The sequence below is a fragment of the Citrus clementina genome, unplaced genomic scaffold (genome assembly GCF_000493195.1).
Source record: "Citrus clementina cultivar Clemenules unplaced genomic scaffold, Citrus_clementina_v1.0 scaffold_2, whole genome shotgun sequence".
NCBI lineage: Eukaryota > Viridiplantae > Streptophyta > Magnoliopsida > Sapindales > Rutaceae > Citrus > Citrus x clementina.
Window position 1 is genome coordinate 7,162,579 of NW_006262688.1, and position 23,408 is coordinate 7,185,986.

A 23,408-nucleotide genomic window follows, 5' to 3' on the forward strand; every position below is an offset into this window, starting at 1 on the left:
ATATTTCCACACGGAGCACCATGGATTTCAATCCCCAAATAGATTAATGTATCACAATAGAATACTAAAGTGTAACTTTCAAATGTTTGAAAAGACAGTGTGTCCTTTTCAACTCGCAAGCATTTCACATCAATGCATATAAGAAGAATCCCAGTAGCCAAAAAAAGCAGCTAGTGGACAAAAAGACAAGTAGCTTAATCATATGTCTGAAAGCAATAACACCAGCCTCACCACTTTCTTCATTATGAATCCAACCCTGTTGCTGCCTCCGCACCAGCTGCCCTCTACTAATGTCAACAAATTAGTCAGCGACCTTGAAAATCACAAATAACCTGTCAATGGAAATGGAAGGGCTCTATTTTAATTATATAACATCACAGAAAATTAAAGAAGAAAGAAAAAGGGTAAATACTATCCATCTGCTCTCAAAGAGCTACATAATATACAAACAAGCATCATCAACAAGATGGTTGTTTTAGAAGCAGAAGATCATGTTATTATTTAGACCAAATGCAGCAACATAGACCAAAATTGCAGACAAGGTGTTGAATTTTTTATTATCATTTTCGATTCAATGCCGAGAAAGAAATACAGAAACATAGAACAACAGATAATCAGTTGCTAGTGCTTCTTCAGGACAAAGGAAGCCTACTGTGCCAGACTGTAAAAAACTGCAATAAAATTTCAGTAGATCCAAGAACATTGCCAAATCAAATACCATTTTTCCGCATCCAATGGAGTTGGGCAATAGATTTATAGAAAGATGAACCCAAGAACCTTTTCTTTTTTTTTTTTGTGTGTGTGTGTGTGAGAGAGAGAGAGAGAGAGAGAGAGAGAGGGAAGGAGAATAGCAGCAGACAGATCATACCAAGAAGCCAAATGCATGTTTTCTTCCACTTCAGGTTTGCTGGAGGAGTGAAAAATAACTCATGTATGATTGCTCTCTCCCTTAGTAGACAAAATTGAAATTATGAAACTATACGCCACCATTTCTGGAAGTATAACTTTTATCCTTAGTAGACAAAATAAAAACTAGAAATGTGGACAAATATCACAACAACAAAACCAGAAATTTCATTAAAAGAAATCATCTAAGAAACATAAGAGATCAATGGATTCATAAATAGATTCACACTCACAATCAGAATCATTTCTAGAAAATTCAAATCTTCAGAAAATACCAATTCATTTGTTAGTCTCAATGTACAATAGTCAAAGTACAATAGAATGCTCTCAACTAAGAATAATTTCCCGACTTTGCATACACTCAACAGTTAAGGTTGAAAAATGCTCCTGCTGGCTAATGTTTCTTCTCATTGGGAACGCCATTTTCAACTCGGCTGTCAAACCCATGATAAGGAACTTCAGCCATGGGACTAGGCACAGGACGCTCACCAAAGTCGTCAGGAAAGCATTCAAAATCAGGGCCAAAGTTGAACTTGACAACACAATTGGGTTGATTAGGAAGAGAATACATTGAAGCAGCAGGGTAGTATCGACCACCATATAAATCCTTGAAAGCCACCCCTTGGCATACCCCATTTTTGAAAAAAGATATCTCACTTCCTGCAGGGAAGCAATAAACATTTTATACAGTCAACAAAAAGACTCAAATGAACCAAATAAAAATAAATGAAATATGCCAAGTTAAGAGAGACCGACTATACCAACAGTAAACAATGATTTAAAACACACTCATCAAACATGGAAACTGTATACTTAATAGTAAGCAGCAATTCCATTCAATGCATGACATGGCACACAGCTGTATCTCCTCTGGAAAGAAATGAAAGCAGAATATCTCAAAGCAAGGTGAAATACTTATTTTTATGATGGTCACACCCAAGAAAAATTTGGGCAGCTTAACTGCAGAACACAGTCCGAAGTCGCCAACTCTTTTTCAAATTTATACCCAATTTACTAAATCATAATTATAACTTACAAATAGGCTGGGTTCAACTCAGTTCCTATGTAACATAACCATAGGAGCAATAATGACTTCCAACTCAAAGTGTTAGCTGATAGACACATGTTATATTTTTCAAAAAAATAAAATGAATAATTTTGAAGAAGGAATTAGTTGTGTATAATGACTTATATTTCATTTCACTAGGTATTGAATGAAGAAAAAAAATTTGATACTTGAATCACATAGTCAAATCCATGATATGTGATATAAACTGACAACTGCTCAGACCTTGATTAACACCCTACTCTAACCCCATAGTAAACACCTTATGCAAACATTGATAAGTAAATGATCAACGCCTTAAGTAATAACAATAAGTACAAGGCAAAACATCAAACAACTCCTAAACACAACCACTTTTCCAGTATACATTAGAAAACTCCATACTTATGATTAGTTTATTCAATGCACAGTTGTTGACTCTAAGAGAATGGGCATGGACACAGACAACCACTTTCTTAGCCTTCTTATTATCACTTCAAAAAGAGAGAAGAAAATAATTATAAAGCTTCAATTAAGGTATTCAAAGAATTAACAAGGGAAATTTTCTCCCACCCACCTCAAGAACATTAAAAGTGCAAGTAGCCTCCACGAGTTTCTAATAATATCTCAAAATCACCTCAAGTCCTAATCTTACATCAACCAGCCACTTTCCTGCTAACTCTGTTATCCACCACTAAATAATTTAAGATAAAACACTGTTGTGCCCCTTGAGCCTCCTAAAACAATGTTTTACCTTCTTAAATGAATCCAGAGGCAAAATAGACTTTTACCTTAGATTCTTTAATGGTGGTTGATGCAGTTAACAGAAAAGTGACTCGTTGATACAAAAGAAAAACTTGAGGTGGTTCTCAGATATTATCAAAAGCTGATGGTGGCTACTTGCACTTTTGATATTCTTGAAGTGGTTGGGAGACAATTTCCCAGTTAACAAAGACAAATATTGTATTTCAAAGTTCAGACCAAGCATTGTTCAGGCCAAAATTAATTTCAAATAGTCTTGCTAGATGTTATAACAGATGTACAATTCTATAACCTTCCTAAGGAATGAACCACAATAAATGGAGATATCTCTCTCAACTTTATAATAAATTGACTTTTCCATTGCTCACAGGATTTATCTCGCATTTCTCCTTGACTCCAGCTTCTGCACAACTATACATTTCCAACTTCATTACAAACTTCCACTACAGAACACAAAATCCTGGACCCGTATAAGAATGTACGATCCTTATCTACCCAAAGAAACAAATAAACAAAAATAAGAATTTATTCAATTTGTGAAATTAGATTATCTACATACAGGTATTCTCATTAAGCTTCATGAGTTATCATTATCAGTGTCATCTTTTATGAACAGCACTCTAGCACATAATGAAATTTATGTTAACCATTGTAAAATGAAAACATCAATAAATAAATTAGCCTATTAGACAAGACCAGATTCTAATAAATTAGCCTTCAAAGAGAAGGTAATCAGCAGGAAAGTTGCAATCATTCATAACAAGAACACTTTTAGAAAGATGTATGAAATTTTATGTTGACCATTGTAAAATGAAAGCTCAAATGCAGAGGTGCAACAAACCAGAAAGGTTCCATTATCTAAACAACATTTTACAGAGACAAAGTCGTCTTGATTATGCACATTTTAATCAGCAAAATTTCATCCTAAAAAATTATCCATGCACAAAATTGAAGACGTACAACAAAGTGTGCACTACTAATCCCAATATCAATCTTGAAGATACAAGTAAATCATATGTATAGCAAATGATGCAAACAGAAAAAAATCATAAATATTTCCTAGATAAAAACATCAACAAATAAATTAGTTTAACTTGGTTTGGCCTCTTGCAATAGAAGCAAGAGGTAAAGAGTTCAATCCCCCTCACATCAACTTTCGAGGGGAATCAGTTTAAATCAGGGTGGGGACATGAAGTGAGGTAGGGTTGGGATCAGTGTAAGTCCAGCGCAATGCAATTTTTATTCTCCACAATTCAATGCAACAACAAGATCAAAACAAACCAAATGTACATCAATGCTTGCTAATAATCAATAACATAACCAAAATTACATAAACCGATAATAAACTCACCAGGAACCACTTTAGGTGGATCTTCCTTGGAATCGGGTGCACAAACATACCTCTGCCCCTTGTACCAAACAAAATGGGGTGGCTTAGGTGCATATTGTCCTCCCTCTGGCAAATTGATATAAAAACCAATAACATCACCCTCCTTATACCCTTCCTCCCCATACTTCTCCCTCAAGGCCTTGTGCACCTTACTCCCATCAATATCCCTATACCCAAAACTGTTTCCATCGTACCCAACTGGCGCCTGCAAGTCTCCCTTCTCTGTAGACCACCCTAACCGTGTATGCCCCGTCTCACCCAATGCTACAACCTTTAATTAAAAGAACTTTTTTAAATTCCAATAATTTATTTCAATAAACCAGAAGAAAAAGGAAAATTTTGAAAATTGAGTTAAGACTTTGTACACTGCAAAAGAGTAGAACTCAACTCCACAAGTAGCACAAAACCTTTATCTTAGCCATAAGAAGGAAAGGAAAATTAAAAAATCTACCCCATCGATGACGTCAAAATAAATGATTTTCCTTTAACATCATGCATTTGAATGCTATATTATTTTAGAGCAACAATTTGGGATTTTGGTTTTCAACCATGAATACAATTTACAATGTAATTGGTTTATAAATTGTTTCCGAATATACATATGCATAGATATAAAGTTCAATAGCTGATTGGAAGCCAAGTAAAGAAAAATTACAAGATTCTTATTATACAACGAACAAAGAAAAAGCAATGCATCAAAACGTTACCTTTATTTCATAATACCATGCTCCTTCTACAACCCCTCTTGTGGCTCTCACCATTCTATAACCTTTAGTGCTACCAGCAGTCAGCCTATCATCACTTAACTCCACTTTCTCTGCTTTATAAACCTTCCAATAAACATAAAATATTTTTAAAAATTAGAAACAGAAAAAAAAGAAAAAGAAAAAAGTGTATGACAATTGTCTTTAAAACAATACATAAAATAAACCTTTGATAAGCAGATTTTCATTTCTGGGTTATCATCGCCTTTGTCAGGGAATCTTGGAACTGGCGTTATTAACACAGTATCCTCAGGGGATACTTCTTTCTGAGTGTTTGTTTTGTTCTTCTTTTTTCCCTTTCGTGTAGTTCGTGAAACCCACACATTGTTGTTCTTCTTCTTCGATTTCTTAGCTGCAGTTCCAGATGACGGTGCCAAATTTGCTTTTGAGATTGAATTGTTATTAGTAACCGGGGTTTGCTGCTGTTGTTCTAGCGCTTGTTGTTCATGAAGAGTCGTTAATGAAGAAAGTGGCTTTTGTTTCTTAGGTGGCGGGTCGTCATCCTCGTCGTCTTCTTCTTCGACGTCATCGTTTTGGGCGGCAATGCTGTCACGCTTTGGGGACTTTTGAGTGTCGTCTGAGGCTGTTGGGTCGTCTTCGGACACCGATTCGGAGATCATAGGCTCGGGTTGAATATCAGGTTGGGCTTCTTGTACGGCGCCGTTATGTGTTTCAGCTTCCTCAGCCTCTTCTTCGGATACAGAATCGTTAACCATGGGCTCAGCTTCAGGTAGAGCCTCCCGTGCGACGTCGTTCGGGGGCTCACGTCCCTGTGCTGCGGCGTTTTCAGTGATAGAATCAGAGACCACGGGGTCGCGCTGAGCTTCGACTTCCAATGCGACGTCGTTTCCAGAGGCAGGTTCCTGTGCGGCGTTCTCGGTGACGGAATCGCGCACCATGGGCTCAGGCTGAGGTAACGGTTCGTGATTAGCTTCTTCCGCGGAGTCGTCTAGTGATTCCGGTTCCCGTACGGCGTCGGCTTTCGGGGATGGTTCCGGTTCCTTTGCCACGTCGTCAGTTTCGGCTTGGGTTTCTTGTGCGCCGTCGTTTTGGGGCGGAGTTGATGGCAATTGAGGTGGTTCTTCTTCATCGTCATCCTCTCTGTAACTGGCTTGGAGAGAATCCATTATTACAGAGATCGATTAACTACTGGAACTAACTAACTAACTAACTAACAAAAAAGATATGACTTTTGAGTCAAGGGAGTTTTGTTAATTAGGGCATTTTGAATGGGGAATTGAATTGAATTGAATTGAATTTGGGGAAAGAAGAAAACAAGAGAGTGCGCGTACTTTGGTTTTTGGGGGAACTGACAACAAACTGCCGGGGACTTGAGAGTAACTGAACTGAAGGTCTCCTCTCCTACTACTCTCGTCCTTTTTAGTCTTTTTACTCCCATTATATTTGTTTTTATTTATTTATTTATAGGACAATTCACAGATTGCCTAATGGGCTTTGCATTGAAATTCGGGTGGCCTTTTTTCCTTTCAACCCTCATTTTTTTTAATCAAATTAACCCAATTATTTACAAAATTACCCTTATAAAAATTTAAAAAAAATTATGATTGCTTTTATTTTTTTATTTTTCTCTCATATGCTCTTTCTCAAGCATCGCTATCACCCCCACAACCTGTTTTCATCGCACCAATCAATGACCACCTGCAACTCATAATGTGTTTTGTTAAATTTTGTGAATAAGTTGTGGGTTTTATTGGTATTAAACTATTAATAATAGTGAATAATTAATTCACTTATTTTCTTTACCACCTGCAACACAAAATGGGCTTTGTTCGTGAATAAGTGGTGTGTTTTGTTATTGATGATGATAGTGATCTTGTTATGAGGAAAGCCTGAAAGGTTTTCAAGATTTAAAAGAGAATTTTTGCAACCCATATAAAAAAGCAATTTGAATTTTGTCTTAGTCAGGCCCAAATCCAAACTTTGAAAAAAAAAATACTATGAGAAACACGCGAATGGTTTCAAGTTTTAAAAGAAAATTGCCACAACATATATACAAAACAATCCGAATTTTGCCAAGAAATGTTCGAAAAATTCTACTAGGAATGCGTGAAATGTTTACGAGTTTTAAAAGAAATTTTCTGCAACGTGTATAAAAAAAGTACCCGAAATTCTAACCAGACTGGCCCAAACCTATAGTTCGAAAAATTCAACGAGGAATACGAGAAATGTTTTCAAAGTTTAATAGAAATTTTCAGCAACACACATATATAAAAGTATCCGAATTTTGCCTAGACAAACCCAAATCCAAAGTTCAAAAAATGTTACCAAGGACAAACCGGTTTTTTTTTTTTTTTTTTGTGAACAAATTTATGAATTTAGCTCCCTTCATGTGGAACTATAGTGCGTGCCCATCGGCGGACCCAATTAAGGCCAAGGAGGGGCTTAAGCCCCCTCTGAGCCTTAAAATTTTTTTAAATTTAGCCCGTAAAGCCCCTACTAATTATTAAGTCCAACACTAATATATTAAATAATTTGGACTTTTCTCAACAAAAACAAAGTATTTTGGGCTTTTAAATTAAATCCATTTAAATAATAAAAACTTTTTAATTTAATCAAATTCTAATTTAAAACTAACTTACAAAACTCATCGTTTTATATTAATAATAAAAAAATTAAAGAAATAAAAAAACAAATCCCAAAATCATGAAACTGTGAATCACCAAATCACAAACACTGGCCGCCGCCACCGACGAACGTTTCCATTCCTGCTGTTAGTCTGCCACCAACTCGTTGTTATCTGTCGCCGCGATCGATGAGCCTTTCCCTTGCTAGATCAGCCATAGATTGAAACATGTATTGTGCTTGAATGTTGTTTTGAAGTTTGACTAATGATTTTGGCCGAATGAATGTGCTGCATCTCTCTAACTTCGTTCATCAATTCTTATTCTGATAGCTATATACAAAATTCCAAAAGTAAAAGTGGATTTGTGAAAAGTGAGCAATTCTTTAATATTCAAATTGAAAGGGAAAGTGGTGGGATAGTGGGTGCTCTGTGAAATGATGAAAGTGGTGTATAATTTATTATATAAATTATAAAAGCAATCACTTTGTTAATGCAAATAAATGAGCAATTGAAAAAGTAAAATTTGCAATCATGTATCTTTCCCGTGAGCCCCATTGAGTGTGTTGTCAAATAATATTTTTATAATATCAAATTTGTATTAAATTAATTATTCTTGTTCGTTATTTTATTAGGATTTAGCTTTATTGTGAAATTTAAGTTGATGTTATTGAAGTTGATGCAATCATTTGATTTCGTATTTTGTTTATTCTTAATGAAAAATATTCTTGGCTATGCAAATGACTTGTCACGAGCACTACAAAGGAAAGATCAAGATATTTTAAATGTTGTAAAATTAGTTGAAGTTTATAAGCATAACTTTCAGAAGTTGAAAGATAGTGGATGAGATTCTTTATTTGGTCAAGTTTCTACTTTCTGTAGCGAGCACGATATCGATGTTTTAGATATGGATGATTTGTTTTTAATTCCAGGGCGATCACGCCGTAAAGCTCGAGAGATCACAAATTTACATCGGTATCGAGTTGAGTTATTTTATGCTGTCTTAGACATGCAACTTCAAGAGCTAAAAAATCGTTTCAATGAGTCAAATACTGAGTTGCTTATTTGTTTGGCTTGTCTATGTCCAAATGATTTGTTTGCAGCTTTTGACAAGGAAAAATTACTGAGACTTGCTGAATTTTATCTTAAAGATTTTTCTACAATAAATCTTATAGCACTTGAGATGCAACTTGATGTATACATTACAGATTTACGATCTAGTGCAGAATTTTCAGAATTGAAAGGGGTTGGTGAACTTGTAAGGACAATGGTTAAGACTAAAAATGATAAGGTGTACCCGTTAGTTTACCAATTGGTTACATTGACTTTAATTCTACATGTAGCTTCAGCCATGAATTTTGTGAAGAATTGACTTCAAAACCGGATGAGTGATCAATGGCTGAATGATAACTTAGTTGTATACATAGAAAAAAATGTATTTGCTTGTATTGACAATGAAGATATTATTCAACGTTTTCAAAATATGAAAACACGTCGAGAACAGTTGAAGAAGTTTTAAAAATGATTATGTCAATAAAAGTGAATATTTTACTTATTATTTTTTCAGTTGGCTTTTATTATCTTGTCGATTTCTTTTATTAATTTATATTAAGCCCCTTCTGAATTTATTTCCTGAGTCCGCCACTGATGGTGCCAGTTAATTCAATCGATTTAAAAATATATATATATATATATTTTGAATAAAAATAAAAAGTTTAAAGTTTGACGCACTCACATGGATTAATAAAAAAAAAGAAATTTGACGAATATATTAATTGACTCCGAACTAATTTTTGTTTGACTTTATAACATGTGATAATAAGAAACAAAAATAACTTAAAAATTTAAAGACACCTAAATGGGTCCGGTTACGATGCAACGATGGTACGGTACCACCGTTGCATCCAGCTGTTTGATTCACTTGGATGAACGGATTCATTGAGATCTAGCAGCTGGATGCAACCATAGTTTTCTCCCACCTAAATAATTATTGCAATTAACCTTCATATAAATTGAGATTGACTTGAGTATTAGCTGAGCCCATGCACGTACATGCATGCTTCCACTTGTTGGACTTTAATCAATATTGAGGCCATTGCTATCTTTACCTTCACATGTATTTGCATCAATATCATGATCATAAACAAACTTTACTTTCATTTGATGAGTATTAATGTTTAATTACATTTAAATTTTAAATCTAAAAACTATCGATGACAGTCCCGTAACAATTAAAGCAAAATCATATAAACATTGAATCGAAATCTTAAAAGCAACATGATGCATGGCAGAATATCGGCCACTTTTATTTAGGAACTTTATTGAAAATTTTAAAACGTAAAAATATTGATGCCGAGAATCTGATCTCGATTGTGCAAAAGGCGTACAAAGCGACACAAATTAAACATGAAGTATGACAATGTTCCATATGTATTCATGTCAATATCCCTAAAGAAAAAGGTTATCCTAAAAAATTTATCGAGATGTAAAGCCAAAAATAATTATATGTATAAACCCTAAACATCTGAAAACATAAAAAAAAAATAATAATAATAAATAAAAATCTTACCTTCATGGGTCATTGGGAGTAGTACGTAATTGTTCCCATGCCATGGCTACCTTCTTCTCTTGTACTATCATCTTCAAGGTTCTTAATATTCTTATCTTCACGAGCTTTTATTATCTCTTCCATTATTACGATCAACCAGTACAAGTACAAAACAAAGTTCTTAATTGGTGATCTGAACTTCCACAGTTGAATTTCATCATCAAATTCGAGCTTATTTCTATTTTTAACATTGATCCATTCTTTTATAAACACATAACAAAGGCAACACGCTATCTCCTTCTTATTCGCATCAAACTTGGACATCCTCCGCAGCTTAAAAATCATGCTATCATATTCTTGAAGCAAAGGGTCAATGAACTTCACTTTCATCTCTCCTTTATTTTCTAGGTGCCTCTTCTCAGTATCAGTCAAGAAGTCGGGTGACTTTATTTGATTCATTGGAATTGACAGGCGACGCTGACGATCACATAAGTGCGCCTGATACAAATGCTTCTGTATTACCAAACCAATCTTTGAACCATTCAGTTGTTCGATTCTTTCCCTGAATTGTTCGGGCAGATCATCTGGAGTCACATTTAGAACATTTTCTTTTTCCCTCTTCAGTTTCCTTTTGGATTTTGAACCCTTTTGTTCGCTTTCAGCAACCCAAATTCTTGCCTTCATAGCATCACCAAGAAGTTTATTCGGAGTATTGTCGGAAAACTGTAGTCCTTTCTTAGAATACAAGTCAACAAAATCTAAGTTATAATAAGTAACAGGTTTCTTGAGAGCCTTTTCTCTTTCTTTTGCTGTCTCATCAGAAACCCTAGCCAGCATTGTCCGAGAATCATTACATGACCTTGAAGAGCTTCCACATTCAAAAACTCTTCCTTGATCCAAACAACTCGCAGTAGACTTTTCTTTTTCTTTGTGAATTATACTTTCCTGCTCAAGTTTGTCAGAAGCCAAACTTGCAACAGCCATTAGAGCTTCAAGACGAGTCCATTTTCTTCCAATATCGATTCCTCTTTCTTCAAAATCCTTCAAGGTCAACAAAGAGAAAAACTCTTCTTCTTCAGCCATCTCCGATTTCTTTCTCAAAATTCAAACTATGAATGACAGATTTAAAAATAGAAGAATGACAGAAGAGAAAGTATACATACCAGTATACGTATCTTAATGTTATGATTTAATTCATAGTTTTTACTGACATGGACCTAATTATTTCTTTAAAAAAAAAAAAAAAGAGAGAACAAGTTCGAAGAGGAGATAACTTGAAGTTTTAATAACAGAAGCGCAATTTTAGGAGGAGAATTGATATGAGATTTATTGACACTGCACTAACTTTTTATTATTTAATTGGATAAGGAAAGCACTAAATTAACCATCAAGATTTGATTAGAATTCACATAAAAATCATATTAGACAAATTCTAATCATTGATTTGGTGACTTTTTCTATCTAAATTTATATAGAAATTATGAATTGGTCAGTCAGTATACTGAAAATTACAATTAAAGTGTGTTTGAAAATGATGGATTAGTAATCCTAATTTTGCCGGGATTCCTTCTTCTCCCATCATAGGAAAACTTTGTTATTCTATATATTAACGTCCCTTCTTTCACTAGCGCTGTAACAAATTTTGTGCGCAAAAATTTGTGAACAGGTTATTGCGTTTTTTTTTTCCTTTTTCTTTCTTCAAAAATCGTGAATAAATGGAGAAATACACATTGATGAAGCAAATTGGAGAGGGATCATTCGGAAAAGTCTGGCAAGCTATAAAGAAACAGTCCGGAGAATATGTTGCAATCAAAGCATTAAAACAAAGAATCTATTCTTGGGAAGAATGCTTGAATTTGAAAGAAGTGAAGTGTTTGCGGAAGATAAATAATCATCCAAACATTGTAAAGCTTCAAGAACTCGCCAGCGAAAACTACAGATTATACTTTGTGTTTGAGTACATGGACTGTAACCTGCACCAACTTATGTCAAACAGAAAGCAATGCTTCTCGGAAGCCGAAGTCAAAAATTGGTGCTTCCAAATTCTCCAGGGCCTAAATTACATGCACCGGCAGGGTTACTTTCACCGAGACCTGATTCCGAAAAACTTGCTTGTTTCTAATGACACGATTAAAATTGCTGATTTCGGACTTGCTTGGGAGGTTGATTCTTGTCCTCCGTATACCGAATATATAACAACATTACAGTATCGAGCTCCGGAGATGCTGTTAATGTCAGGCCAATATAACTCAAAAGTTGATATGTGGGCACTGGGGCTTATAATGGCCGAGTTGATTACATTTCATCCTCTGTTTCCGGGTACTTGCGAAGATGATCAGCTCTACAAAATCTGCAATGCAATTGGGAGTCCAACAGAGGAATCTTGGGCTGAAGGACTCGAGCTCGCAAAGGCTCATGGCTACAAATTTCCGAAGTTACAAGGAAACAATCTCTCTTTGTTGATCCCATCAGCTAATGACGATGAAATGAGCCTGATTGAATTGTTATGTTCCTGGGATCCCTGCAAAAGGCCGACGGCCGCTGAAGCGTTGTAGCATCCTCTTTTCCAAGGTTGCCTTCAGGTTCCGAGGCCTGTTTTTGGAGATTCAGAGACAGATGCAGTAAATGATGAAAACTTGGCAAGCATGAGCATTGATTCCTGCAAGATGAGGCTGACGCCTTCAGCTAAGAAGAGTGGATGGAAGGCTAAATTAATAGACTGGTTTCTCAGATGGGAACCCTTTTCAAGTCTCCTTTTATTTGTGGCTTGCATTTTGCACATGATTTACTTTATGATTTGGTATCTGTGAGCATTCTTGTGGGTTTTTTAATTTGCATTAGGATTGTAAAAGTTGTAAAAGGCAACGAGAGTTAAGTAAACATTACATACAAAATAATAATAATAATAATAATAATGTTAAGTTCCAAATGATTCTTAAAAATGCGTAATGATTATTTATGTAATTTTTAGTTCTCATATCTTCACAAGCCTCAACCAAAATTTTGATTTTATATGCTTCTAGAGGGTGTTAGAAACAGTGTAAAATAAATCGAAACCCGATTTAGATTAAAATTTAATGTTGATTTGATTTTATGCTTACTTTAATCGTACAACCATATACATGTACATAGAAAATTATTATGCAAAAATGAGCCCAGATCCACTATTTTATATGTGTTTTTAAATTAGTTCATTTTGATTCACTTCATAAGGGAGGATTGATACTTAAGCCTCTTAGGAATTTATAATTTCAATTTGGTTTAATTGATCACTTACAATTTGAAATCTAATCACATTTATTATTACTTGTAATATAGTCCATAGGTCTAGCAAGTATCAAAACTAACTTATAATTTTACTTCCACTGTTATTAGATAGCCCTATTGCAAGTCTTATCAAAATCAAAGGTAAATAATATGTTATCGGCTGTTATTGAAAACATCAATTTATTTATTTTGTGTTTTCACCGAGAATTATATATAGTTTGGGAGAGAATTAATCAAGTGGATTCTTTAATTAACCACCTATGATTGATTAGAGGTTTGTTTGGTTCATAAATTTAATGCGTTCGAAAACAATCTAAATAAAGAAACATTAGAGGCAAGCGCCACCCCGGCTTGCCATTGTATATCAGAAAAAATTTTAATGTACTCTTTGGTTGTAATAAAATTTAAGAGAGATCGTATGAGTTCCTAGATCAGTTAAATTTTTATGTTTTCTACTCGAATTTCCTTTTTATTTTTTAAATTTGGTGTAGAATTTAATGTGTTCAAGCACACTATATTGACTACTATATTTATAATATTAGTACCTTATTATCACTTATCCTTATTTTATTTTTGCTACTAACTCCTTGATCGGGTTGGTTGCACCTCTTTCCTTAAATCTAAAGTAAAGGGTTCGAGTCTCTATAATATGGTTGTGGGAGTTTATTACTATGCCAGGGAATGAAAAAATGTAAATTAATGGGAAAAAATAATGAAGATGCATATATGAAAGAATATTATTATATCTTGATTTATATGAATATTTTTTCCTCAATTTAATTATAAACGACATGTCGTCTAGTGTAGTGTTTTTGCGGGCGCATACTAATTAAATGTCACCTATTTATTTTTTAACGAGATGACATGTCATCCAATAGGCGTGAAAATCTTAGCCCATTTGTTTGTTTGTTTGGGGCTCTACAAGAGACGGGGCATATGCATGTAACTTATTATGTCGATTGCCAATATCCTCAGCAGTAAGAATATTTGAGTAATATGCAGGCATACACCCTCATTTATTTCATTTATACCACACACACCTTTTAATTAATTTATTATTATTATTAAAAGGTGTATGTGGTATAAACGAAATAAATGAGGGTGTATACCTAGAGATTATTATTATTATTATTATTATTATTATTTAGCCCAAGTGCCTAACGCAACCTAATCTCGTTTCCATCCATGTGAATGGAGTTCGTATCTCACACCTTTTGTAAATTTCATCTTTCAGGCAAATCTGGAATAATGCACACATCAATTTCTTGCCATGTAGGAATATACACAATCGATTCCTTCCTGAAAAAATTAACCGGATATTATAACTTAAATAATAGCTTTTCTCAGATTCCACGCTGCCAAATAGCAGCAGTTCTTACAACAGGGGATCAGTTAGCTGCTTGATCTCCATTTAGCCAACAAGAAACTAGCTCGGCACAAGACTAGTACAACAGACATTTGGTGCCAAAAAGTCTAGTTCTCTTTCTGATCTCTATCTGGTGCACTCTGGTGAATATCGATCCATTCATCGCCTTGGAAGTTAAACATGATGGAAATCTTGACTTCGATTCCCTCCCAAAATTTGATGAAGAGCATCATCCCTAAAGAATCTCCGAAGCTAACTTGAAATTGATCTTCTTGTCCAAATGAATAATGCAGCCAAGTCCTATAATTGGGCCCTTTAAAAGATTTTTCAAGAGAAAAAAGTTGTACCACAAGTAGGAATTTTATTATTGGAAGTTTGTTTGATAGCATAGAGCATACTTTTAATAAAAAATTTCAGAAAATTGACTTGCAATTGATGAAGCATATCAAAATAATAATAATAATAATAATAATAATAATAATAATTGAAGAACGAGAGCTGAATAACAAACCAGCAAGGGGAATATTCCTGTTGGTTGTATTGGCCGAAGTTCATCTAGCTTGCATCAGCTGTAGCAGAGGATGCCTTCTTTTTCCGCTTGTGCTTTGGCTTCACAGCATCTTTCAATGTTTTCTCTCCCCCTTTATGTACTCCAGTTTCAGAAATGTCCATCGCAGAAGTTGTTGGAATAACATCTCCAGGTGATTCCTCTGGCTTTGATTCATTGGGCTTTCTTTCACCTGTTGGGTCTTGCTGTTTCTTCTTTGGTGTTAATGTTCCTGTAAGTTGTAAGCTTCACACAGATCAGTTTCTCAGTGAATCTTGTGTGTCCCCAGTACATGCTCACTCTATAGACTAAATGCACCACTGGCCATCTGCCCCAGTGGCTGCTCCTCTCCCCAAATTTTGCCACCCGTAATAGCAATTGGTAAAGAAAGTTTATAATTCAAAGAATACATGTTCACAAAATATATGCAGCAAGATGCCAATGTAATTTCTTATGCTTCTAATAGTAATTTCAAAAAGTACCTCGTGAAGCTAGAGAAGCTTTCAGGAAATCTGAATCAACACCCCTCGAGTAAGGATCCCTAAGAGGAGAAGGTAAAATATCTAAGAAATAATAATCAGCAAATCAAAGCAAATACAGAAATAATAATCAGCAAATCAAAGCAAATACAGTAATATCATGTGTTAATACAAGTTACACTACCAGAACAAGACAGAAAGAAAAACAAATTCAAAAATTCTTGCAAAGACAACAACTGTCCAATAATCATTCATAATTGCATCTTAAAAAATATTCAAATATTGCAAGAAGCTAAACAAAGAGTTGCTGCTGTGGAAAAGATGGATCATTTATTCAGACAGATAATGTCCAGCTAGAGTACTCAGAGAAAAAAGGTCTCTCCTTTGGTAAAGCTAAAGGAGTGTCTTAAATTCCAAGAGAATTTTTTCAAGCATAGTAAAAAGTAAAAATAAAACTAAGTTTGTTATGCCGTTATAGGATTAAAAAAGGATCTACTTAGACATTAGTAAGAATTTTTCAAATGAAATGAGTTCAATGACATCATTTAAATTGCACTCATCACTTTTGGAGAAGGTTCTTTTGGAGAAGATTCATTTTTTCCAAATCTGAATTCATGTTTGCCTCAAGAGGCAAGATTCAAACTTGAAGGTGTTGAGCACCCTAGAATCCGCACTAACACCACCGTCACATGAATAACAAGTATGGGAAAGGAAATATAAGGTCCTTTATTGATTAGAAGACAAATGCAAAAGAAAATAATCAGAAATGTAATAGTTTCACCAAACAACAACAGTATGGATTAAAACTTGTAAATGATTGAAACCTCAGAAGAGATTAGCTATTTCACAAACGTAATAAAACCAGCTGATCCTGAAATGGACATCCTGATCCCCTATTCAGTTTAAATTTTAACCAGATGGAGATAATATGAGACAAAAAATTGAAACCAAAAGCACAGAGCAGAGAAATGAGCTTTGAACCAATAAAAATGAACTTTTCAGGCATCAAGAGGTTGTTCTGCATAAACTTAATTTGATGGAGTTAAAAAAAAAAATCTCTTTTATCTCTTAAGAATAGTGGTGAAGCTAGCAAAAGTTTTTGGGCCGGGCTGGATTTTTTTCTAACTAAATGCTTTTCTATTTTATGAGAGAACTTATTAATAAGAAATTAAAGATACACCTTATAAGGGACATAATAAGCCTTGCTCCCCAAAATATTATATTTGTTCTATAAAAACGAAATCATTGAAATTTGTAATTGCTGTTTATTTTTATTTTTTTAAAGCTTAACTTTGACACGGAGACATGAAAAGATGAGAGCTTGAAGTTGAAAGAGAGATGAACTCTAACAAGAATTTGACAATAGTTGAAGAGGCGGTATAACTAAACAATATTAAAATTCTAATACAGGTTCCAATAAGGGCTCTAACTAAAATTCTAATATAGGTTCCAATAAGGACGCTTTTGTAATTTAATTAAAATCTTTCAACTTCCCCACTGCTTACGTATAAAGGTCATTTTACTCAAATGTGAGGTCTTCCATCAATACAGAAAGCTGAGTGCTTCCATAAAACGTGTCTGCCTAAAATTATGATGCAAAACGTAATAGGAACTTAGAAAGGCAAACACCTTACCAACTTGCAGCACCACCAACAAAATTAGAAGTGGCACCATCTCTCCTGCTACTTCTGCCAAAATTTGATGATTTGGATTCACCTTCACCATTGTTACCTGGACTAGCATTTTCCTCAGATGCAAGCCTTGGCTTCTCCAAATGTTTCCTTGACAACTCATTCACAACATTATGGCCTGATGGTTCATTTAGTTTTTCTTTCAAATTAACACTGCCATCCAAAGTAATGGAAGTAGGATGACGCTTGATCTTACGTAATGCTCTTTCTGTGTTGTATGTTTCAACCTGCAGATATCAATAGAAAATTTCCGGAAGCAAAAAATTGTTAGTTTGATGTGCCAAAAATTTAGCAAAAGTTACCGGCAAGGCAAAAGAAAAAAAAAAATAAATAATGAAATCAGGGGAAAAGTCCCCTGTTGAGCTGTTGAAGACTACAATCACTCTACAAAACAGCCTCATTCAGTTCCCAAAATATAAAAGTCAAATTGTCAACATTTGATCCTCTGATTCCGGCCCTTTACTTAAAGCTGATCAAATGTCTATAGGAAAAGTCAACACAGCAAACATTCCTAGACTCGTTTAAGAGTGATAATTTTGGTTTCATTAGACTCATTTAAAATCCATAACGAGATATTTAAAATGCAGGGAAGACATAGAAAAGGATTAAGGCCAATTTTAAGGCAGAATCAACAAGTAATGATAAATAGTTCAAATATACATCTTCTAAAAATGGAATATAGCAATGAGAAAAGACATGAATACAGTTAGAAAGGGATGGCTCATTAAATGCAGACATCAGTACCCTAAAGACCTGTATATAGCACTTCTGTACATGCATCAAAGTCAACCAATAATGGAATTAGTAGGACTTAGCTCTATGTATTCAAACAATAAAACAAATAAGGATCAAAGTTCACCTGTCTATCACTTCAAAAAGAATTGGTAGTGTGTCAATCCTAGAGGTAGAACAACAGTTGAAACTCTACACAGCTTGCCTATTACCATTTCCGATCCTAATTGCCGAGATTCAATCAGCAATAACTAGAGCATATTCATGCATACAATAGAATGGTTAGAAGGATACAACCTCCGTTTTCAAAAGACTGTTTAGAACAGCAGAAACTCACAGCATCTTTTATCTTCTTTGTAATGTCGCTAGCCATCCTGGATGCAAGCCGTAAACATTGCATGATAACACTCTGCAGAACACCCTCCCCTCCAGGTTTCTGAATAGCACAAACATCACCATTTGCATTAAGTGTAGCAGTCATTTTTCCCATCATAACAGCTTCTTCGTGGTGAGTTGGATCAATCACCTACACGGTATTTTGTCTCATTAGCTGCATGAATATGCATAATTGAAGATTACAGAAAGAATTTACAGGATAAAAGTTTGCGTACCAATAAGCTCTCACTACTGAAAAATCCAAAAGTAACTGCAATAGGAAGATGATGTATTATCAACGGCAGTGGCTCTCTCTCCTGTCAATAACCAATACTGATAAACAAGTTAATAAATAATAAAAAGTGAAACAACTATCAGAAAGAATAACATATTGCACCCAGGTGTGACATGGTCGCGTAGATGCAGACTAATATCCATTTAAGGTACAGATCAGCACATTTCAAGGACAGTTCTCCATGAATATTGATATTTTATTATTTGACCAAAATGCTTTTCCAACAATATCCAAGGGAAAGATTAAACAGCTGAATTTTGGAAAGGCTGGACAGTGGACCAGGCAGAAGAGTAATTGTCTAATAATTCATGATATGATCATATCTTTTTCTAGCTACATTGAAAGATTAATCCTTCACTACTATATAACCCTCTTCAGCAGTTGAAAGTGTTGTTCCTCATTATCCTTCAAAACAACAAAAAATCATATCTCACTACCTCATTTTGAAGGTAAAATAGCAAGACAAAATATATTCCTTAGATATTCAACTCCCAATCAGGAATTCCCACATTTATTAAACAAATATGTCAGCCATAGAAGCATCAATACAGTGGAACTCAAAGCTTTAACGAACGCTTCCCTAAGTCTGAATGATGCTTACATACAGTTGCTCAACAATAACATTTAAATTTCAATCAACGGTATCACTAACCTCGGGTGGATGTACTATCACTTCGAGACCATCTTCTCCTCCTAGTGAGCATTCAGGCCTCCTAAACGTCAGGAGAGAAGCCAAAGCAGCAATATTGGCAGCATCAACAAGATTTCTGTTCCCACACAATGATTAAAAATTAACAAGAACACGACATTTAACATTGGTTAAATAAAATAACAATACAAATGTGCACACAAAACATATGGACAGAGGCAGGCCTATGCCCGGTCTACCACTGGAAAATTTGGCTTATACCCCTTAACTTTTAAAAAAATTTCATAAAACAATTAAATGTTTATTTTATTTTCAAGTATATCCCACTTCAACCCTTTTTTTCCCAATTTGAGGTAGAGACCTATTTTTTTATAAAATGATTCAGTTACATATTTATTGAATAAATTGAAATCATTAGGAGGCTAAAATGTTAGTACTGCTTTATCTTATTACAAAAAAGGTTATGATTTGGTCTAATTGGGGGAAAAAAATGTCAATATATTATAACATTGCCACTGGGAGTAATTTTACAATAAGGAAATATCTTACTTGTGCTAAAGTTCTTATGAGTCTCAACTTTAATCCCAATACTATGTGTCACTCATCTACTAGACAATAAAGGTAAAATTACTTATTACCTATTCTACCAACCAATCGATAAATGTCACATTAGTCGGAACTCGAATTGGGACTCAAATATTGGGATCCCTAGGATTACTCGATGATATAGTAACAATTAATATTTTCATAATTTCATGGTTCACCCACACACACACACACACATATATACATGAACCAACATTCACACAAAAATTTACCATAAATTTATAAATTAGCCCGAGATAACAAAAAGTCTTGGGTCCGCCCCTGTACATGGATACTCACCCCCCATTGTCTAGAATGTGGAGATCAATACGTATAGCCCAAACTAACTTCCCAGCTAGAACACAAAGTGATTCCGTATCCACCGCCCTGCTTTCTCTGCAAGATTCCACAAAACCTTCAAAATTTTTATTTGAACGGATGACTGCAATGCAAAACTTGTGTTTTCATCAAAAGGGTTATAAAAGATAGGTTTAATAGGCAGCCCTCACTCTTTGCTTAGTCCCACCAACAAGACTTTCCAAAATTTCAGAAAACCTTAGTGTTTTAAGAATTATGAATAACTTTTTCATACAAAATTGGGAAGAGAGAGATCACAAGATTGTTTTGTACCGCTCAAATTCATTGAAGAAGCATACATCATGTAAGTTTATGACCTAAGGTGACTAACGTAAACTCAATTTCAAAAATACAGGTTAATGAAGACAAAAGTTCTGGAAAACAATAATAATGATAACAATGACAATAGTAGATTTTGAGAAGCATGTATAAATTATCACCTTAGACCACGATCTACTATTCGTCCCAACTCCACAGCAGATTCACTAGGGCGACCTGGCTCAAATGAAGGATCAGCCATTGGAGAGAATTCAGTAAAGATTGACAATGTCCCTTCATTAGGTCGGTCCCGATAAGGTTGAACCAGTTGGCTGGTTACAAAACCCATTATATGAGTCTGACCTAGCTGAACTTCTGATGAACCATCTTCCCTGCACATTCATCATACCATCAACACAAAAGGAAAATACTACATTAGACCATCTGTTCACTGAACCAATAAAACAACAATATTGCAATCATGCAAGGAAAGAGAATCCACCTGGAAAATTAAAGCACTAACAGTAGAATATAGTTTGAGCTTATCCTATACATGTAACTAAACATAATTAAAACACCTATTCAGTTCCTATGAACAATCCTCACAACAAGCAAAAAAAAAATCTGGGAAAAATATAAAAAAGCACACACTCACGGTACAAGATCACATCAACCCAAACAAGAAAAACAGAAAATAGTATTTGATTACAGAACTGGCATAAAGCTAACCATGACTGGAGTAAAAAATTAACGTCAACATATCATTTAAGGCCATAAACCCTCAGTATAACCTGGAAACTAAGTGCAGCAGGGCAAAAGCACATATTGAGCCAAAAAGAATCAGTATACGAAATGGAAGCAATTACATATTATCACCTAAACCAAGAAACACATTTGTGTGCGTGTATGCAAGAGCGTGTCTCTCGCCTCTATCTAGGAGAGAGCTAATACTTGCCTGCCAAACTTGATGGATAGTTTACGATATTCAAAAGGGTTGCGACCATCAATTCTGATACCAGAATTAAGCGCAGTCTCTATAAATCTCTTCTCATTCACAGTCAACCTCCACGTATTTGCTAATCTCGCATCCATTTGTTGTCTCGCTTCTGCCACAAAAGTAACAAAATAAAAATGGTTAGCTTCTCTTAGGCATTTCCACAAACAATTTTAAGCAAAGAAACAAATTCAAAAATATTAAACCTTTACACGCAACTTTTCCGCTGTCTAAACTTCTGGGCAATCAATCAAAGCATGAAACTGAAACAAATTAAATTAACAAAGAAGAATTATACGAGAACAGTTCGGGTAACCCGGAATCATATTGGGTATTTGAAAATAGCCGATAAATTCGAATTTAAATCACGTGATTTAGTGCAAGGGAGCAAGCAACTCATAAAAGTACACAACTCAAGTAAAACCCTAATCTACTACAAAACTCACAAGTGAACAGTGACGATTTGTGGCGCGAGTCAGTGAGCTTTCCCAAAACCCTAAGCAGCGAGCTTGGAGTGGTAGTTTAGGGTTTTCCAATATTTCATTTCTTTCGAATTTGGGATAATAGCTCCTGGACCCCTATCGTGGGCTTTGCCCGCTAGCGAACCACTCTCAAAATTAAGTAGGATTACTAGCGTAATAGTTAGATTCTTTATAAATTCAACCTCCTTTAATTAAGTAAAAAATTATGTTGCGTTAAGTTATAAATTCAACCTCCTTTAATTAAGTAAAAAATTATGTTGCGTTAAGTTATAAATTTTTCTATCTTACAAAATATGAGTGGAAAAAAGATATCTCTCGTTTGTGAGGGTCATATATTTGGGCATGTACTTTATAAAATGAATGTCTGGACATGTACTTTATAGAATGAATGTCTGGACATGTACTTTATAGAATTAATTGTAATAATATGTCTCAATTATATATTTGATTGTAAATATCAGCATAATGTCTGCTCTAATAGAAGTTGTAAATATCTGTGTAATACAGTAATCTAAAGTATAATCAGTATTAAAAAAAAAAAAGCTCTTGAACCCCTATCCTCTTTTAATTTTTACGTTCACGGCGTAATTTATCCATTTGCACCAAATAAGTTACTATATATTAATAAATTCTTAATTGGCTAAATTTTTTTCATACAAAATTGATAAAGAGACAAAATATTGACAAAGTGCTTACAAAAGCAATGTTAAGCTAAACATTTTTTCTATTTTTTTAAAACATTAAACTAAACTTGATTGATTGTGTTTGATACTAAGTGAGTAAATCAAGCCTAGTTAATTTACTATTGTTTTTGTCTGTAAATTTTTTTTTGTCTAAATATTAGTGCTTTTTTAATTGATTTATCTGGTCATAAGCTATTCAACTATGATCCATCTCTCTTCATCAAATTTCATTTCTCTATCTCATTATTATTGTAATATGGACTTATTTGTTGTAATTATAGGTATACTAAATCCAATCTTTACACTAAATACATATACATAAGGTAATAATATTTGCATGAAGTGATGCACATGAGGTTCTACATAATATTGTATATGTGACTTCACAAATGAGGTAGGCACACTTATACATGGAGATAAAATTAATATATTGAATAAATTTATCTTATAGTCAAATATTTTTTTAATTTTAGTGGCCTATGCAAATATCATCACACATTATCATTGTCCCTATCATAAATTATAAATCATACTTTTCCAAATAAGCCATGTATGATGTACCACGTTTATTGCTTTTGAATTAGGAAGAAACCTCACTAGCTATTTATTTTGGTGCCTATAAGTAGACATAAAATCAAATCTTACTCGTTTG

At 34.3% G+C, this 23,408-nt stretch overlaps 3 protein-coding genes across 9 annotated transcripts; 1 reads left to right on the forward strand and 2 right to left on the reverse strand.

Annotated features, from left to right (window-relative positions):
* Window positions 1-1,096: 1,096 nt before the first annotated feature.
* Window positions 1,097-6,245, reverse strand: LOC18053069 (protein TRAUCO). Its single transcript, XM_006446104.2, has 4 exons — window positions 5,035-6,245; window positions 4,811-4,933; window positions 4,065-4,374; window positions 1,097-1,566 (listed from the first exon to the last, which is right to left on the reverse strand). Exons 1-4 carry the CDS (start codon window positions 5,992-5,994, stop codon window positions 1,301-1,303), a joined length of 1,659 nt encoding a protein of 552 aa, XP_006446167.1. The 5' UTR covers window positions 5,995-6,245; the 3' UTR covers window positions 1,097-1,300.
* Window positions 6,246-11,711: 5,466 nt separating this feature from the next.
* On the forward strand, window positions 11,712-12,551 carry LOC18053072 (cyclin-dependent kinase F-4). The gene has a single exon (XM_006446107.2). It carries the CDS (start codon window positions 11,712-11,714, stop codon window positions 12,549-12,551), a length of 840 nt encoding a protein of 279 aa, XP_006446170.2.
* A 1,987-nt stretch (window positions 12,552-14,538) lies between these two features.
* LOC18053073 (exosome complex component RRP45A) lies at window positions 14,539-22,181 on the reverse strand. 7 transcript variants are annotated; one of them, XM_024191290.1, is made up of 12 exons: window positions 22,038-22,181; window positions 21,811-21,854; window positions 21,553-21,703; window positions 20,780-20,989; window positions 20,283-20,378; window positions 19,401-19,515; window positions 18,690-18,770; window positions 18,416-18,604; window positions 17,290-17,573; window positions 15,659-15,717; window positions 15,141-15,408; window positions 14,539-14,942 (listed from the first exon to the last, which is right to left on the reverse strand). In XM_024191290.1, exons 3-11 carry the CDS (start codon window positions 21,687-21,689, stop codon window positions 15,185-15,187), a joined length of 1,395 nt encoding a protein of 464 aa, XP_024047058.1. In that variant the 5' UTR covers window positions 21,690-21,703; window positions 21,811-21,854; window positions 22,038-22,181; the 3' UTR covers window positions 14,539-14,942; window positions 15,141-15,184. The 7 variants fall into 7 exon arrangements, with proteins under 7 accessions (XP_024047058.1, XP_024047057.1, XP_006446171.1 ...); XM_024191289.1 differs by having other exon boundaries at window positions 21,804-21,854; XM_006446108.2 differs by having other exon boundaries at window positions 14,539-14,929; window positions 21,798-21,854.
* Between the last annotated feature and the right edge of the window lie 1,227 nt (window positions 22,182-23,408).